Here is a 20,580-nt window from a genome sequence, read left to right as displayed (position 1 = left end):
ACTACTGCTATTAAAACCACGACAACCACTACCACCATGAAGAAGCTAGTTTTCCCAGTTGTAATTTTTTGAATGGGAAAAAGCTCAGACTGAAGATGATGATGATGATGATGATGATGATGATGATGATGATGATGATGATGATTATAATGATGATGATGATGGTGATGATGATGATGATGATGATGATGATGATGATGATAATATTAATGAATGATAATGATAATGAGGATGACAATGAAACTCTTCTCCCCACAGCCTGCCTTATCTTAGAGCAACTATTTGTGAGATGCACAGAAGAGCCTCAATCGCTCCCATGGGTATGTTTCATATGGCCACTGAAGACACCACTCTGGCTGGCTACAACATCCCTAAGGTGAGTTAGAGTGAGTTACAGTGTGTTAGAATGAGTTAGTGAGAGAATGAGCAAAGTACAACATTGCTAGAGTGGGTGGTAATAGGTATGGGAGTGAGAAACTGGATTGAGAGAGGGTCATTTAGTACATAACATTGGCAGGCTGCAACAACCCAAAGGTGAGCCAGAATGAGAGAATCAGTGTGAGTGTCACGATTTGCGCCATTGTATTATTGCGGGAGTCTACGAAAATTAGCGGAAATCCTAGCGAACTTCGCTCAGCCAGCAACTTTCCCACATCAGCACTCCGACTGGAATAAAATTTCAAAATATTTACCGTTGCTTTGGGAGTGACTCTTTATATGCATACTGTAGACATTCGTGTATCAGTGAGCAAAATTAGTATTTATATATCGTTTGCCCCGCCCCTGTAACCACCGTGAGAAGCTCCGACTTTTTCCCACGAATGCAACAGGGCATCAAGTGTGAACACAGCTGTCCGAGACCGGCCCTCCAGAAAGACGGACGTAAGGCAAGACACTGCGACCAGCAGCGATCAGGAGAGACTATCCCTTGTGACTAGGTGGTGTCTGGAGTAGCGGATCACGTACTGTTCTTGCAGTTCTATGACTCCATACCTCCCCATTCACCGAGTTTGAGACCGGCACCCCAGGGTGACAGACTTTGTTAGGACAGAGGAATGCAGCAGCGATCAGCAGAGACCCCACTGCTTCAACCCCTGGTTCCTTGGCGGTGTCTTGAGTTGCAGATCGCCCAGGCTTCTCGCAGTTCTGTGTCTCTATATCTCCATTTACCAGTATTATATTTCTGTTTTCTAGATTGAAGAGCATTAGGTAGCTTGAGTGTGTGAGTGGGCAAATCTACTTGCCTTAAGTTCTTTTCTAACATAAGCATTCATTTAGTCGTAATTAATAAATTTACTGCCTTTGTTTTAGCTCGATTAAATATACAATCGAGTTTCACTTTTCCAAATTGTTCTTACTTTATTTAATTTGCTCGCAGATTGCACAAACTTTTTGTAAACATGACTGAGAGGTAAGGTAGTACTTTAGTATTAATTCATAATTAACTATTTGTGCAAGCTAGAAGAGGTGAATGAATCAGTCTGGTTTAGCATTACTGAGTTCCAGGGGGGAAACCCAAGGCTGGTAAACGGCCCACATACTTTACATGTTAAAAGTACCTCAATAAATGATACCCCGTCTAACGATGGGGTTTTACCTAACCAACTACATGGTTAACCCAGGGTATGCCTGTACTGCCAAGACTGGGAAGCCATCTCGGAGCGAATCCCAGCATCAAGGCCATTCCCAGAATGTGGCCACCATCCAAATAAACTGCAGAAAAAAGGGCCAAGGGCAGAATTTTCAGCACGCTGACTGGAAAAAGTACAATAAGTACATTAACCAGCAGCTTTACAAAACTGACCACAAAAATAAGCCACACTATCAACAGTTGGGGCCCTCACCTGCAACACCAACCCCAGTATTTCGGAGGAAGGAGGCTAATGCTGTTTACATTCCTCAACAATTTTACGGTGATGCCGTCCCAAGCAGCACAAGTCCTCCCCACACAAATAAGTAGTCCCACTCAGACAGTGAGCTCACCTTTACAAGTGGTCAATGCTCCAAATCCTCAGATGGTGATTACGACTCCCCAGGTATCTAGTCATCAGGGCGTCATGTTTGCTGCCTTGTTTGCCCTGCAGTCTCATCAATGACTAGCCGCTACCTCCTCAGATCCTTCCACAGTTAACAGTGCCTTCCTTGTTCAGTCAGGGTTTGTGGGAGATGTTTCTGTGAATGTCCTGAGAGGCAATGGCTCCTCAGGTTGCTCCGCTGGCAGTGTCTAGTTTGGCCCAAGGAGTGTACAGATAGACAGATCCAAGTTAAACTTCTCGATACATCAGTAAGAACGTTTTCTGAGGCATATATACAGGTAGCATCTCCTTTTTGAACAGGTTCAACAGTAGCAGGTGTAATGCCCGAACCTCTTTTTGACCTTATTATAGGGAACGTTAGTGGCATTAAAAATAGTTGCACCATATACAGTATGTCGCTACTCAGACTTTGGCTGCTGCAATAACACTAGCCATAACTCTACAGTTGAAAAAGAACTTTTGATAGTTGTGGATGGCATCAAGAAATATTACTCTTTGCAGGAAGCACAGACGTTTTGGAAACATCATATGTCATTGATAGTCTCAGTACCACCAGGAGTGCTAATGCAAGATTAACTTGGTGGGCATTGTATTTGCAGGAATTTAACTTCGCTGTCAGGAATATCACGGGCAGAGACAAAGTGGGGGTAGACTTGATGCCTTGCCTCTTGGCCAATGATTAACCCGAACAGGGATTTGTAGGACTTGTAGGCTACAGTGGGTCCATAGGACACGTTTCGTCCCGGATCTGTATGTGCATAAATGCTGTAGGCTAAGGGGGAAGTTAGATAACATTTCAGGGGCACTTCAAGGCATTGTTTGAATTATCTTGTGGTGCCACCGCTAAGGCTAGTTTACCCACATGAGTATTCACACCCATGCAGGGTATTAAAATGCGACCTGCCGTAGTGTGCACAGGTATTCTCCAGCTCTACCCATATTGGTTATGCCAGCAGAACTTTAAGTACGCTCTTAGTTATAGGGTCTTACCAGGAAACACCTAGCAATTCGTTCTGAGTGGGATGTCAGCCCAAGGACATGGCGATCTCGCATGTGTGAAGCTTTAGGTGGTACCCGAGTTTATCAGCCAGGGCATACCTCTCATAGTATGTGTTGGCTGTCAAGGAGAAGGTAATTGTAATTTTTAAAAAGTTGTATTCTTTCTGTTTTCTAGATTTAAGAGCATTAGGTAGCTTCAGTGCATGAGTGGGTGAATCTACTTACTTTAAGTTCTTTTATAATGTAAGCGTTCATTTTGTTGTAAACAGTATATTTAGAGCTTTTCTTTTGAGCTCGATTAATGTAAAATCGTGATTCACTTTTCCAAATTTTTCTTCCTTAATTTACTTTACTTCCACCTTGCACAAAGTTTTCTTAGTCATGACTTGCAGATAAGCCAGTTCTTTCATATGAATTCATAATAAATCGTTCTCGCAATCTGGGATAGGCGAAAACAAGAGCCTGGTTTATTATTACTAAGTTCCAGGGTGAATTATTAATTGTCAGGAGAGGGCACTTTCTCTAAAAACCGACAGTACATACTAATTCAGCATCCATGAGTGATTATTCCGTGCTGAGTACTGTTTGAAGAGAAAGTTTATAAGTTTCTCGTTTGCTGAGGATTGGCGACGTAAGACAGAATACAGTAAAACCTAAAACTTTAATTTCATAATTACAAACCTGTTTACCCTCCCTTTTTGGCAGTGAGTGAGAGTGAGTTAGAATGGGCGTGAGCCCGAGTGAGAGTGAGTTTGAGTCTGAGTGTGAGTCAGAGATAGTGTGTGACAGGATGAGAGTGAGAGCCAGGGTTACAGCATGAACAGACTACTGCATCATTAATTTCTGTGGTAAAAGTGATGGAAGTGAGAGTGAGAGGGTGTGAGGGTGTGAGAGGGTCACTGTACAACGACACTGGCAGACTACAACATCCCAAAGTTGGGTGAGAGTTAGGGGTGTAACTGAAGGTGGGAGTTAGAGTGAGAGTGAGTTAGTGTGAGAACATTAGCAGGTTTTGGTATAAAGGATGAGCGTGAGAGAGCCACTGAAAACACTACACTGGCAGTCTAGAACGCCTCTAACATGAATCAGAATGAGAGTGACGGGGAGCCAGATTGAATCTGAGTGAGAATGCGGGCAAGTTGTGATAAAAAGAGATGTGAGTGAGAGAGAGTTAGGCTGCAGACGGGAACTAAAGACATTACATTTGCAGGCTATAGTGTCTGTAACAGTGGTAGCAATTACGCTGTAGGGATGGCGTAGTTTCAAAACAGCGTTTTGTAATGAAGGTACAGAGGAACGCTCATCAAAACACTGGTAACACCCAGATTTAAGCATACGGCCTGGAAGACCTTCAGTTTTTTAAGTGCAAAGCTACTCCCAAAGCTCCGCTAACCCTTGTTGAAAAATTGTCAAGTTTGTTCTCTCTTCTCTCTTCATCAGCCATACCTCAAAAACGAAAAAACGTAGAGGTGTGTTTTGCACCAAGACGTTTCTTAACAACCGGGATGTTTATTTTCATACCTAGAGCAGTATTCGAGCTGCAGTAAATTAGTTCAGCATATATTTTCTAGCACTCAGATCTATTTTTAGAATATATGAAACTCCTCGGGTTTGTGTTGTCCCATTCCACGTAAGCATTTTGCGTATATTATCAGTAATCGCAGGAACGACAGTCTTACAATTAAAGTCATGTCACAGACTAAGTAATGTATGTTTGGTAGCTAGCTTTCATAAAAACATCATAAATTAGAAAAATATATATATACTAAAATGACTGACGATGCAGGGATGGAAAGAGTGCAGAAACAAAGATGAAAGAGACACAGAAATAAGAGTGCACTTGAGATGTGAGGTAATCCAAAGTTCTGTGCCGACTAATAAGTTTCTCACTGTACTTATTAAGCGTTTGCTGAGAGAATAAGGGGAGGAGAATGCAGAATATACTGCAGCTCTAGTTTTTCCGTAAGAAAAAATCTAAGTTAGGATAGGGAACCGATTGCAAATATGTCTATGTCATATTTCAAGAAGAGTGTATGTTAGTGAGGGTGAAAGGGGGAGGAGGGACAGGGGGAGCCAAAGGATGAGAGAGATATGAGAGGGTGGAGGATGAGAAATATATGAGAGGAGGATAGAGGATGAGAGATATATGAGAGAGAGGTAGAGGATGACAGGTATATGAGAGGGGGGTAGAGGATGAGAGAAATATGAGAGAAGATGGTGAATGAGAGATATAGAGAAGGGGACAGAGGATGAGAGATAAGAGACAGGGGATAAGGATGAGAGATATATGAGAGGTGGATTCGTTTTTCGTTTTTGAAAGCTCCAACATCCTTGCATCCTTCGGCCTTGGTCACCTAATGGCGGCTGTCCATGCTCCTCGATCTCTGTCATCCACTCTGTTAAGTCCCTCAACCCTGAGGTCACACTTAATGACCTCGTTCGGGTTATTTTTGGTCTACTCCTCTTAACCCCACCCCTAATATTGACGCTTTTCACTTTCTGCACCCAGTTATCATCCCGCATCCTCTCCACATGCCCAAACCACCACAATCTACCTCTCCTCATCACAGCACCAATACACTCCAGTCCCATCCTACCCCTCAACTCTTCCATTGTGAACCTAACCCCCCCAGGCCTTACTCCGATGGACACAGTGCACATACATCTAATCATTGTCATATCTGTACGTCTGAGCCTGCTAATATCCTCTTACTTAACTGCCCAGGTCTCACTACCATCCAGCATTACGCTCCTAACACATGCTGCATATAAAGATACCTTAGCACCTAGGGAGAGCCCTCTCAATGTCAGGAGGCAACAGCTCCTTGATCTTCTTCCAATCACTCCTCACCCTAGCCACAGTTAGCTCCAGCCCCACCTTCAGCACATAATAACAAAACTCTTTCACACATTCAAGAGACTCACCAGTAAGTTCAATCTTTTCATGCTTGACAGTCTTCACCTACTCTCCCCGAAACTCTGCACGCATAAAATCAGCATTATCTCGCAGTCTACCTTTAATCTCTAATACCACTACATCTCTTATGCACCCACTTATCACAAACGCTACACAAGACGGAATTACTTCCCACCCCCTTGTGGCAGATTGCACATGGCCACTCTCCCTCATCTTTGACAGTACTGCCACCAACCCTAGATATCATCATTTTTTATTTATCTGCATTTACTTTCAAGCCCTTGGTCCTTTCCTCTGCCTCCCTTGCATTCTCTGCAATCAACACCAAATCATCAGCATACATCTTCAATGGGAGTACTCTTCTGAAGTCACGTGAGAGGGCTTCAGGTACCATGATAAACAACAAGGGACTAAAGACTGATTCCTGATGCACACCAACATTCACGGAAACTCATCATTCAAATCTCCATTCACTCTTACCTAGGTGCAAGCACCGACAGACACGGCCAAAACCACCCTAACCAGCCACTCCTCGATCCCAGGCTTTCTCACTGCCCACTTCACCACCTTTCTAGGGAATCTGTCAAAGGCCTTCTCCAAATCAACAAAAATAAAGTACAGTTCCCTTTTCTTTCTTAAATATTTTTCCTGAAGCTGTTGACCAATGAATATGGGATCGGTGGTCCCCTTGCCTGGCATAAACCAAAACTGAATCTCATCATTATTCACTCTTTCTCTAATCATACCTTCTAGACCTCTCTCCATTACCTTCATTATCTGATCTAAACGTTTTATACCTCTGTAATTTCCTCTTTGCAGGACATCACCCTTCCCCTCGTACGCATTTACAGTTACACTCATCAGCGAATCTTCTGGGACACCACACTCATATATAATCATATTTATCAGGTCAGTGACTAACCTCAACTCAATATCCCATGAAGCCTTCAACATTTCAGCAGTCAACGCAGACACACTTACTGCCTTCCCCACCTGCATCCTGCCTATTACATCACTCACAGTGGCAGTGTCAATCAAAGGCCAAGGGTCAAACACTGGCTCTGCTAGCTTCAAACCTTCCCTGACCCAGTCAAACTCCTCATTCAACAACCGGCTACAATGCTCTCTCCATACGTCTTTTATAACCTCACTGTTCACCACTACCCTTCCCTCATCATTATTCACACACTGCTCACCTATAATATCCCGATTCTCTCTCTTAACCTAATTTGCCACCTTAAATACCATATTTTTCCTTTCCAAACTATTTAGGTCATCAAGTAAAAGTCTCTGTGACTCAGACTTCGCCCTGTATACCTCTCTTCTAGCCCTATGCTTGGCAGCCAAGTATTCCTCTTTGTTACCATCCTTCTTCCATTCCCGGAAAAGCCTTCTTTTTTCCTTTATTGCAGCTTATACACCCTCATCCCACCACCAAGCTACTTTATGTCTTGGTGGGACTCTTCTCCAACTGCATACTGCATCAGTAACTCTCAAGAGGTTGTTCTTGAGGGCTCTGTACTGTTCATAAAATCAACGGCTCCCTCTTCAGCCACCACTTCCCTCATCTTGCTATGGAAAGCATCCCTTACTGCATGGTTTTCCAGCTTCCATATTTCATCCTAGGTACATACGTCCTCTTTTTCATCACTCGCCCTTTAAGTACCATGTCACATATCAATAATTTGTGCTGATGTACACACTCCTCACTTCCCGTAAGTTTCACATCCCTCACTAACCTCCTATCAGCCCCCCTGACCAGGAAATAATCTATCTGACTGCTATTACCCCCAGACTTGTAGGTAATCAACCTACTCACTATTTTCCTAAAATGTGTGTTGCACATAGCCATGTTCATTGCCTCCACAGACTCGAGTATCCTTCCCCCTTCATCATTTCTTTTACCATATGCACATCTCCCAAGTACTCCTTCATTTTTCATATCCTTGAGCTGCTTCACCTACTGTACATGACCATTTGAGTCCCCTCCCAAAAACCACTATCTCATCATCCCCCATACCACCTACTGCACGTATTATCCCAAAATCTATCCTTTTCTACCTCGTCCAAGCCTGCTTGTGGAGCAAATGTCAATATAATTGCAAACATCATTTCACCGAACAAAATTTTCCCTACTAATATCCTATGACTTACTCTCATAACATTCAGAACATATTCCACCCATTTCTCTGCAACCAACACCCCCACACCCCCATATGCGTCTGCCCCCCATCCCCCTGCCAAAACAGCTTATAACAGCAATCCTTCTCAGCAATCTTTCTGGCGATTCAAACTTCCTACATTTTATGAACCCACTCTCATCCCCCTGGGTGATTTAATATCCTCAGGTTTGCTCTGAAACTCATTCTTGTACTTGGTCATAGACTGTGATAATAAAGGGGAAGAGAAATGCCACAGGACCCACCCACTGCACAGTCCCAGGTCCATGCGATAGACAAGGGACCCCTAGCTCACCAACCTCACCAGTGGCTGTGGTACTGGCCTCGACACACCCTGCCAGGACAGCTACAGGGACACCCTCCAAGCGCGCCCTGGCACTATGACTGCCCTGCCGTTAGGCACCCACTGATGGGGCAGCCACCTGGGGCGCTACTTTCAGGTTCAGGCCCCTCTCTATTGGGCAAAAGCTAGAGCCTGGGAACTGCAATGCCCTGTACCCTCTAGCACGGGTTTGAGCCCCATCTCTCCCCGGACCTACAATCTATGCTGCCGGAACCCCCGTCATGCCTTCCCCAAAAAGTCAGCCACTGTGTATGGGGCGCAAAGTTTTCTGGTCGCATGCCCTTGTTGGTGTCAACCCTTGTAACGTAGGGGGGTACGCTGTGTGATATGTAAACTGCATGTGGTGTAGTGCATGAGGAAGTTAGAGGAAATATATGGGAGAGTATACTGGTCTACTCTCCATGTTTGTGTCTCACTGAAAAGGTCAGGAAAGGGGGATGGTTAGGTACCTAGTGAAACAGGAGCTCCAGCTCTCCCTCTCACCAGCATTCCAATTCCACTCGGGAGTACCACCCTGTTTGGCCAGTTGAGGATGAGAAATTAATGAGAGAGGGGGGAGGATGAAACATGAGCGAAGGGAATTTAAGATGAGAGAAATATGAGAGAGGGGGATGAAGAATGTGAGGTATAGGAGAGGGCTGTATGAGTTGGAGGGAGGGCACCCAAATGGTAGAGGACAGGGTGACATGAAGGCGATTGGTTTGTGGCCACCCATTACGGGATTAAGGCATGCGGCAATTGATAGATAAATTGATAAGCAGACAGATAGAAAGACAGACAGACAGACAGGTAGACAGATAGAAAAACAGACAGAGAGTAATTCTGATTAGTCGGTGATATCCTAACGCCTCTTCTATACTCTGAGCTTTATGCCTCAGTATGTTGGATATCGTTGATGCGAAGTGTGTGGGTATTACAACCGTTGAGGAACCTACAAGAAGATGGTACAGTTAAATATACACAACAAATCGTTACAGAGCAAGTGTTACGGTCTGCAAAATAACTCAAAATACGACTCAAAAAAATAACTTACAATAACCCAAAATATGACTCTGAATTTCATCCTTCCACAATAGACCACTAAAGAGCAGGTATTAAGGTCTCTAAAGTAACTTATATGAACCCAACCCTGCAGAATTAAGCATAAAATTTCAGTGTTGAAGAATCATTCAAAACAATATACACTACGACCGTTCCAAATTCGCTAAAAAGCAGGTGTTTCAAATCTCCAAAGCAATCCAGAATAGACTCCGAATTTCACCTCTGAAATAAATTACTAAAAGGCAGTTGTTACGACAGCTTAGTAACTGACTGAATGCATGAGTCCGAATCCCATTTTTGCAGACTGAAATAATAGCAAGCCTTATGTAATGCAAAAAGTAACACAGAATTCAATGTTGAGTCCCACTCTTCCAGAACAAATCACTAAAGATCATGTGTTAAGAAATCTCCAAAGCAATTTGAACTCAAACAGACCCTCCAAATGTCACAGCTAAATGACATAGGAACATTTATTTCATGCAGTTGTATTTCACTAACTGGGTAGGATTAGGGGATGCAGAGGGGGGGATGAGGAGCAGTAAATGTCTCCCCATTCACTTCTAAAACCGAACTAAGAGAAAGAGAGAGAGAGAGAGAGAGAGAGAGAGAGAGAGAGAGATGATGCACTGCCTGCTATGGGATGTTCGAATTCAATCAGCTAAAAAAATATTCTCATTTGTTTGCGTTGCTTGTCTTTATAACAGTGTTTTTTGTGACATGTACACGATATATTTTTTATATGTATTTTATGAATCTAAAAACTTTACAGTAAAAACGATATTCACATGGCAGATCTAGTTTTGCAGTATGACAGAGACTACCTTGGTGGTGCAGCACGATGACACCCTTCAATCTGAGTGGCTTAGAGACTATCTATCTATCTATCTATTGCCAGACGCCTCAATCCCGTTTGGGGTGGCCACAAACAAATCGCCTCCAAGTCGCCCTGTCCCCCGCCATTTCACTGCCCTGCTCCCAACTCACACCCCCTCTCTCTTGTACCTCTCCACCCCATCCCTCCATCTCATCCTCGGCCTCCCCCCACGTCCCCCCTCCACCTCACTCACAAACACTCTCTTCGTCAGTCTTTCACCCTCCATCCTCTCCACATGGCCAAACCACCTCAGTGTGTTCCTCATAACGCTTCCTATCACATCCACATCCACACCACAACGCTCCTTTATATCCTCATTCGTCAGCCTGTCTCTCCACGTGACTCCACAGGCTCCTCTTAAATAACTCATTTCCACTGCTCTCACTCTTGACTTGTGTCCTTCCAACAATGTCCAAGCTTCACTTCCGTACGTTAGAGTTGGTATCACAATACTGTCATGTAGTAACTTTTTCACTTCCATGCTCACTTCCCTGTTTCTTATCACTGTTTTCAAGGAACCAGCAACCTTTCTTCCCTGCTGTACCCTTTCAAGCACTTCACCCTCCAAACCTCCATCCTTACTCATCACACTACCCAAATACTTAAACGTACTCACATTTTCCAATTCCTCACCATCCAACCTCGCTGTACATTCACTAACTTCACCTCTCTCAAAGACTTAGAGACAAAGCAGATAATAGGCCGGTCCCTGGGGTGAACTGGCAAACATGATTTAATATCTGCACTGTTCTCTGCAGGGCACTGTGGTCGGGGCCTACCTAGAGAACTGCCACTACAACAAGAAGTACTTCGAGAAGCCCCATGACTTTTACCCTGAGCACTTCCTTGACGACCACGGCAAGTTCATTTCCAAGAAGGAAGGGTACATTCCCTTTTCCATAGGTAAGTGATAACTCTGTGGGAGTAATACTTGTTTGTTCAGGAGATTACCATTCTTTCACCTTAAACTGACCTTTTTCATCCTTTTGCAGCTAATTTCACGAAGCTCAACGGCATAAAAAGACACTGATATGGATCTACGTCCTTTCTATAGCATTCTTCGCAACTAGCATATTATACTGTTAATCTGTTGCTATAACTCAGCACTCTAGATAGAAAGATGATAATTTTATCCCAGGTCTGAGAAAAAGGAGTATAGTAGCTGTGGTGGGTTGTCCATATATTACGCTCCAATGCCACTCTGACGGGTAATTTATCATGTTTTGCCGAGACGGCTCGCCAGTGTTGTCAGTGATTTATCCTTCACCATGTATTTATTTTCTTCTCCCAGTGTCACACGCACACCCACACCACAAGACTGAGCCATCGCCACAACACGTAAGATATTCATCACTTGAAATTCTGCTGGAGTGTTACTAATGAATCACTCTGTCCACCCTGTATTGCATATTTTTCCTGCAATATTACCTAATATTTATTTCTTTTAGTATGAACACAGTATACATAATTAACATATAAGAAACATAATGTCTAGGAACAATTCTTAAGCATCTTCCTTAGCGATTTACACTGAATATTATACTTAAATATTCTCATCTACAGCATGTTATTTCTGCTTAATATTTTTGACCAAATGAGGAACTTTTCTATTTTATCCATCTCTCTCTCTCTCTCTCTCTCTCTCTCTCTCTCTCTCTCTCTTACAATAGACTTTTCAAACTGAAAGGGCTAGACAAGACTTCCATTAATCCCTTTGCCAGTTAAGGCCTTTCTAAGCTGCACATATTTCTTGTTAGTAACAAGAACAAACTTAATTAAAAACAAGAAAGAACACTCTCTGGCAGCACCTGCACAGTCCACCTGGTCTGCGGTCGGAACACCTGACTCTGAAATGTAACTTTGAACTTTTACACATAACTCTCAAAATCCAGTTACTTCATTCTTACCTAACTCACGACCTTCCACCAGCAAATAAATTAAAACTGACTGAATTTGCTTTACAGTTACCCAAAACTATGACCTTTCATCTTTCCCTTTCATCTTGATCTTTGACTGACTTTTCCCAGTTTCAATTTCTTTGTCTTCGTTTTAACCTCAATCCTGCCACAAAGCTTAATCTACATTGCAAACTTTTTAAAAGTTAACCTTGCCATGTGGCCTTGACTTTTGATCTATCGTTCTCACAAACAACAGGTCAAGCTCTTGGGTGATCCTCAATTCATTCACCAAGTTTGATTCAAATCAGGTCAAAACTGGTCGAAATATTTTGTTCACACTCAGACATATAGTTTGGAATTTGCCCTTGCCTTGTGACCTTGACCATTAGATGACTGTTCTCAAAACCGAATCACTTCGATATTACCTGACCTTCAACCCTTCCATCTATTCTGCTTCAGATCAGATATAAACTGCTTGAGTTGTCTCCGCCCACTCTCCTTGGCCTTTAACTTTTCCCTTTTACCTTGATCTTTGACTGATTGTTCTTTAAATCAAATGCCCAGTTTCTTGTCTTATGGTATATTAACCCTTCCACACAGTTTGCCCTAAATCTGATAAAAATATTACAGTTGCCTCTTCCTTGTGACCTTGACCTTTGACTCATTGTTCTAAAAAATATGTTTACTTGAAGGCTGACGCTTAACCTTTCAGCCAAGTTTGGCTAAAATCAGATTAAAATTGTCTGAGGTATATTGTTCACACACACACACACACACACACACACACACACACACACACACACACACACACACACACACACACACACGCACGCACGCGCAAATGCATACATACATACATCCATACACATATGTATACACGCACGCTCTTGCTTCACAACTGCGGGTGTAATGACGTCCTCGGGCTGACTGAGTTAATATGGAAGCAGTATAGGCTACTATACGTGAGTGACATCCACGGTGACATCAGCTAACGGGAGGCATGTAGTAGCCAAAGGTTTAATGAAGGCTATATCTAACTGACCCAAATTAAAACGAACTGATTTCCTTGTTACTTGGTGGACCACCGATAGGGACGACTAAATTACCAAAAATATATATTTCATACTTATCATGAAAAAGAAATGATTAAGGGAGGGAGAGAGGGAGGTTCAGGAACAGAGAACATCCTCCCACACACAGTTCCAGACCCATGCTGAGAGCCAGGTGGCTGGTAGTGTTGTCCAAAACAAATCTTAAGAAGCACTAGGCTGATCTTTAACCCGCAGATTGCGAGCCACAGCTCAGGCTGGGTAGTGTTGTGTTGCTAGCCACAGCTCAGGCTGTGTTGGCCGTGCATCACCGCTAACTACTACACCCTTACCCAAACTTACGCAAGGCACTACGCAAAGATGGAAAGAAAGTTTTTTTTTTTTCTTTTCACCAGATGTTGCCCTGGATGTTTATCTTCAAGTTATAACAAAAACAATATATATATTTTTTTTTTCACTACTCTGCTAAGTTAACTGACGGATGGCCCTATGCGAAGATGGATAGAGATTACTTTTTTTCACGTGATGACGCCCTGAATGCTTATCTACAAAAGAAAAAAAAAATCTTAATTTTTTGCACACCACGGGGTGGGATAAAAAAAGGTAATTGTGCAATCCACGGTTTAAAACCTGCTAGGCTGCAGGTGAACAGGTGAAAGTTTTGCACCAACTGGACTTCAAAACGTGCAAGACATAAAGAAAAATTTAAGAATTTTTTGCATTATATTTTTGTGACAAGTTCTAAATCTTGCGACAAAAGTGATTAGTTAGCAACACTGATGGGCAGTGAGCCTGCTGCTGCTAGGCCAAGCTGCCAGAGATCCGCAAGATTAAAAATTAGTTGCACTTTCTGTTTTACTTGTATTTTCATAGTGACGTATAACACTGTGTAACAAATTTAAACAAAGTTTTTGTTTATGTTGATTTTTACACTATTTCTGATCAGTGACAATGTGTAGATTCCGACTATGCTATTTGTTTTTGTGTAAATCTAGAGTTACAGGAATTATGCAACAATATATGTATTGTACAAGGACAGGAACTGAAACTTGTTCCCATTTCGAGAATGTTCAGAATGTCAAAGAATTTATATATTTCCGGATGTATATTATGAATGTAAATAGAAAATGAGCGAACAGTAACATCACATAAAATGCAGATGACAATCGCACAAAAATCCCCAAATGTAATCACCCATCATCGCTTCATTCCACCTGCCCTGATATCTGGTTTCCATCAGCAGAGTGTCCTGGTGGAACTGTTCGCCATGCTCCTCGCTGACTGCACACAAATTGCTTTTGAAGAAATCAAGGTAGTACAGTTTGATTGACATTCTGCGTCCTTGCCGGTGGAATGTGTCAATCAGGTCATCGACGAGCAGTGGGGAATCTGGTCTCCTCTGGTTGCCAGGAAAACCTTCCACGACCCCTCTGAATGCATTCCAAGCACGCACTTCATCATCAGTCATTTTACCCTGGAGTTCACGACTTGCACGCATTCTTCAAACTTGTGGCCCGCAGAACATGCCAGAGGCCACCTTTGCCACACTCAACTTGGGAAACTGTGATCAGATATGCAGAAACACATCACCATCCTTGTCGATGGCTTTCACGAATTGTTTCACAAGACCAAGTTTTATGTGTACCAGCAGTAGCAATACCTTCTTTCTGGAGATCAGTGGAGCTCTCAGAACGTTGCACGAGCCTGGTGTGAGACTCTCTGAGAGGCCAGTCTTCCTCACGAAATGTTCTGCATTGCTCTGGCTGTCCCACAAACATTAAAAAAAAAAAAAAAAAAACATGAGTACCTCGTATAACAGCCTTGCATTCCAAGAAGGAACGAAATCCTTTTGAAATCCCCACAAACCTTCCAGTTGTGATCTGAGTACCTGATCTTTGTCAGACAAATCTTCACAGTCTCACAGCCTTCTTTTACTCCCAGAGAATGTGCAACTGGAATTGTTGGGAGTTCGTTGCTGTTATGCAAAAGTACAGCTTTTAGACTATTCACGGAACTGCCTATGAAGAGTCGCCATTCTGAGACCTTGTAATCCACTCCCATGGCTTGGAACAAACCTTTACATCAAAACATTAACACAACGAGATTTCTTCACAAAATTTCAAAAAGGATGCAAATTTGTTGTGGCAATTCCCATAACTCAACTTGCAACTGCGATCCAGCAAGTTTCATTCACTTAGACGTGACGCCAGCAGCTCAGCACTGGACATGGTGAGTCCTAAATCTCGGACCAGGTCATCCAGTTTTTGCTGATTGGGAAAGTGTGGAGTGTCTCTGGAACATTCTCCAACATACGATTCATCATCACTTTACCCTCCATCATCGACGATGTCCTCATGGTCAGAGACAACTTCCATGTCTGCAGGAGGAAAATAAACAATTGTTAATATTTTACAAGGACCTAGAGATATACAAACAAAACATACACCATTTGAATCAGCATGGAAAACTGAGTCTAACAAGGCCCCCAAAAATGAATTAACAAATTCTTTTTTACACAGTGTAATATTAATTAATATTTCTGGATACTCTGAAAACAAGACTACCTTAACAAATCTAGTTTCATAGTATTACAGCACAGGCTGCAATGATGGCGCCCGGATGCAGCCTGGCTGACGTGCACACGATATATAAAGAGGGTCTAGAAAATATCTATCTCTTCATCTATCTATTGTTACACGCCCCAATCCCGTAAGGGGTGGCCACAAACAAATCTCCTCCATGTCGCCCTGTCCCCCACCATTTCATTGCCCTGCTCCCAGCTCACCCCCCCTCTCTCATATGCCTCTCCACTCCATCCCTCCATCTCATTCTTGGCCTCTCCCTCCCTCTCCCCCCCTCCACCTTACTCGCACACACTTTCTTCTTCAGTCTCTCGCTCTCCATCCTCTCCATGTGGCCAAACCACCTCAATATGTTTCTCCTAACGCTTCCTGTCACATCCACATCCACACCACAACACTCCTTCACTTCCTCATTTGTCAGTCTGTCTCTCCATGTGACTCCACGTGCTCCTCTCAAATAATTCATTTCCACTGGTCTCACTCTTGACTTCTGTCCCTCCAACAAGGTCCAAGTTTCACTTCCATACGTTAGAGTTGGTATCACAATACTGTCATGTAGTAGCTTTTTCACTTACATGCTCACTTCCCTGTTTCTTGTCACTGCTTTCAAGGAACCAGCAATCTTTCTTCCCTGCTGTACCCTTTCAAACACTTCACCCTCCAAACCTCCATCCTTATTCATTACACTACCCAAGTACTTAAATGCACTCACATTTTCCATTACCTCCTCATCGAACCTCACTGTACATTAACTGATTTTACTTCTCTCGACGACGATAACTTTACTCTTCCCTACATTCTCCTTTAGATTCCGTTTCTTACACACTCTCCCAGACTCATCCACCAAGCCTTGCAGCTCCCCTTCGTCTTCACTTAACAACACAGTCATCTGCAAACAGCATTACAGGGAGTTTCCAAACACTGCCCTCTCTCACTAGGGCTACTCCAACATCCACTGCCTTACCTTGTATTTCTTTTATTACACCATCCATATACAGATTGAACAACCATGGAGACATGACACATCCTTGTTTCAATCCAACCTTCAAATGGAAAAAATCACTCAGTTCACTATCTGCATGCACTGCAGATACATACTCTTCATGGCCTTCAGCAGCTTCCCATCTACTCTATATATTCTTAATACTTTCCACATTCCTTGTCTATCCACCCTGTCACATGCTTTCTCCAAATCCATTAAGGCCACATACAATTTGTTTCCCTTCTCTAGAAACTTTTCCACTAGAGATCTAAGAATGAATATCTGACCTAAACAACCTCTTCCCTTCCCAAACCCTCCCTGTTCTTCTCCAACTATTTCCTCTATTATTCCCCTAACTCTGTCGGTAAGTATCCTGCTACATACTTTTCCTATTACACTAAGAAGACAAATGCCCCTGTGATTACCACACACTTCTGTTTTCCCTTTTCTTTTGTACAGAGGAATAATTATACCTGACTTCCAATCCTCCGAGACTCTCCCTTCCTCCGAGACTCTCCCTTCCTCCCAGGCCAATCTGCACATCTTCCACATTCATTCTACTACTATATCTCCCTCATGCTTCAGCTTTTCACCACACACTTCATCAATTCCTCGGGCTTTCCCCATTGTAACTCCCTTCGTTGTTCCCACAACTTCCATGCAACTTCTTTCTTCCTCTCTTCTTACATCCCTCCTCCTCCCAGTCATTCTCCAGCCACTTATACTTGCATTATATTACAAAAAGAAAAATAAGCGGCCTAAAAACATCTCCTAAAGGAAACTAAACGAAAGAATCTCGGGGGATCACCAGGGGGGAATTCTATGAAAGTACATATGTATCCCATTCGTTCTAGGAAGGCAGCAAAGGGCTCATTACAGATCAGTCCCTCAGTAAGTAAATAACTCATTGGCATTGGTTACTCTCAGCCGGCCCTCTAAGAGGGATCGGTAAATATAAAAGTCGGCACAGTACCGTAATCATTGTCCTCCAAACGTCTGCGTCACCAACGAGTTAATTCATCCATACATCCATCTTTTATATATTTGCAGGCCGGCGTCAGTATCTGGGTGAAGGTCTAGCTAAAATGGAGTTGTATCTGTTTACTGTTGCTATTCCACATCCATGCTACCATACTTTTAATGTACTAATATACTACATTCGTACTTCTGATATATTTGCAGGCCGACGTAAGTGTCTGGGTGAAAGTCTGGCCAAGATGGAATTGTACCTGTTCACTGCTGCTATACTGCACAGGTTCACCATCACCCCTCCACCAGGCGTTACCCTCACCACCGAAACAGACAAGACAAAGCCGACTTTCAACTTCACTCTGCCATTCTCCGTCATCTTCACCAAGAGACCAACTACATAAGCTGTTGAATCTAGTAATCTAGTGACATCGACACTATCATGGTTCACCATTAACTTTCCACGCAGCATTATCCTCACTAAAAAAACAGACATGACAAAACTTCTATTCAGCTTCAAACTGCCTTTCTCCACCATACTCAACAAGGGACCAGCTTCATGGGCATTTTAATTTTGCGACACTTACGCTTCGCAGTAGCGCCATCAACTCTCCACCAGTAGTTAACTTTTACCACCAACACAAACTAGACAAAACCGCTGTCCAACTTCACTCTGCCATTCTCCGTCATCTTCAACAAGAGACCAATCACACAGACAACTGAAACTGGTGACATCAATACTATACTCTGTTCATTGTACCTTAGCTTAACATATTCGTCTTTTCACCTTGAACGCAAGTGCTGGAGAGGGACGCTTTCATTTGGTGGCACTGATACAACTGGGCTGTGGAGCTGGCTGGTTATGTAAACGTCCCTCAACTCCCTCCCAATCCCCCAAAGGATGATAGTGGACAGCAGGAGGGGGACAACGTAAGCCTACAGTCCACTGGGATTACATTTCATATTAACCACGACCACCACCACCACCACCAACTACTACTACGACTACTACTACTACTACAACAACAACAACAACAACAACAACAACTACTACTACTACTACTACTACTACTACTACTACGACTACTATGATTTCTACTAATAAGTATATTTTGAATGCTGAGTTATAACAATGGAATGTCACTAGAATAAGGTGCTAGTTATGTTTTTTTGTGTGTGTGTGGAAAAGTTGCAGGGTATGAGTATTGCGTCACTTTTGCATTCGTAAAAGGTAAATAGGCAGCAAAAGGAAGATAATCTCCGACTATCTTCTTTTTACCTTAACCTAGCCCAGATATCTGTCCTTTAGCGGCTTATGTACGTAGTTCAGTGGCAGAAAAAGGCAGTGCTACAGCTCTACATCCGCTTCATACCACATCGTGACTGTGTTGATATATTGCTACAAACGAGCAACACAGAGCTCCACTTCACATTAGCACTTTCTTTCTGCATTATCTTAGTCAATGTCACACCTCTTAAATCCTGCAGTATGGTGCCATTCTGTCCTCCGCAATTAGGCGGTCGTCTCTCCAGCCCACAATCTATCTCATGTGCCTCTCCAAACTATCCTTCCACGTCAACTTCTTTCTCCCCTCTCCCTCCTTCATCTCGAATCGGTAGAGAGGCGGCTTGTGGTCGTAATGGACCCAGGATTGAATCCCGGCTGGGGCAGGGAACAGTTTAAGGATTTGAATTTCCTGAAAAAGCAGATTTTCCTGATCAACCGGATGACCCGCCGACATGTCGTAAAAATACCCCCCCTAATACCAATACACCAATCCCATATGAGACAGCCCTAGCATGTATTCAATATGGATGGTGGGTGTTAGCGCCGAAGTGGTGACGTGTGGAGGTGTAGGAGGACTACTGGGCCTTGGGATAGGTCACTGCCCCCGAGAAATAGGTCCTGGAGCCTTTGCTCAGAGTCGGACACGTAAAAAAAAAAATTGTCACCCTCCATTCTCTACACATGGCAAAACCATCATAATAAGTTACTTCCCCTAAAGCTTTCCAACACATCCACATCAGCACCACAACATTCCATCACTTCTCTCTCTCTCTCTCTCTCTCTCTTTGGTGCATCTATCAAGTGCATCATAATAAAAATAATAACAGAAGTACCCTAATATTAATAAATATACGTATACGCTTTTCACTTTTACTTGGCCTAAAATCGCCCTCCCTCCCTCTTCAACTCTGACATGTAAGAATATATGAAGACAAGAACATGATCCTACTCATTAAGGAAGTACGATGAGATGGCCGTAGCACTGTCTTTTTCTGCCACTTAGCTACGAGAAATAAGCTGCAAAAGGATGAGATTCAGGGCCAAGATAAGTGAAAGAGCTATAGTAAAGGAAGATTCGAACAACACTGAGTATTAGGAAAGGTAAATTTTTAAGTTTGGGAATTATTATTATATTAGACATTCGTAAATCAAGGAACGTGCTAGGGAATCATCAAAAGTGTAGAAGTATTGGAAGTAAACATTGACATACTGTAGTGAGTATTATTTCCGTTTATTAATCATGATGATGATGATGATGACGATGATGATGATAATGATGATGATGATGATGATGATGATGATGATGATGATGATGATGATGATGATGATGATGATGATGATGATGATCATCATCATCATCATCATCATCATCATCATCATCATCATCATCATCATCATCATCATCATCATCATCATCATCAT

General features: G+C 42.8%; 1 protein-coding gene across 1 annotated transcript in view; it reads left to right on the top strand.

Moving 5' to 3' along the window:
• The window catches only part of LOC145396230 (cytochrome P450 2L1-like), a 32,253-nt gene extending 13,979 nt beyond the window's left edge, over nucleotides 1–18,274 (top strand). Inside the window, exons 7-9 of the mRNA XM_080269663.1 lie at nucleotides 259–376; nucleotides 11,149–11,293; nucleotides 18,084–18,274. Coding sequence (XP_080125789.1) covers nucleotides 259–376; nucleotides 11,149–11,293; nucleotides 18,084–18,274 — 454 coding nt within the window. The remainder of the gene's footprint in view (nucleotides 1–258; nucleotides 377–11,148; nucleotides 11,294–18,083) is intronic.
• Nucleotides 18,275–20,580: the final 2,306 nt, after the last annotated feature.

The sequence above is a fragment of the Coenobita brevimanus genome, chromosome 35 (assembly GCF_032717465.1).
Source record: "Coenobita brevimanus isolate Jiangsu-jjx chromosome 35, ASM3271746v2, whole genome shotgun sequence".
Classification (NCBI taxonomy): domain Eukaryota; kingdom Metazoa; phylum Arthropoda; class Malacostraca; order Decapoda; family Coenobitidae; genus Coenobita; species Coenobita brevimanus.
This window is presented reverse-complemented; position numbering and strand designations above follow the sequence as displayed.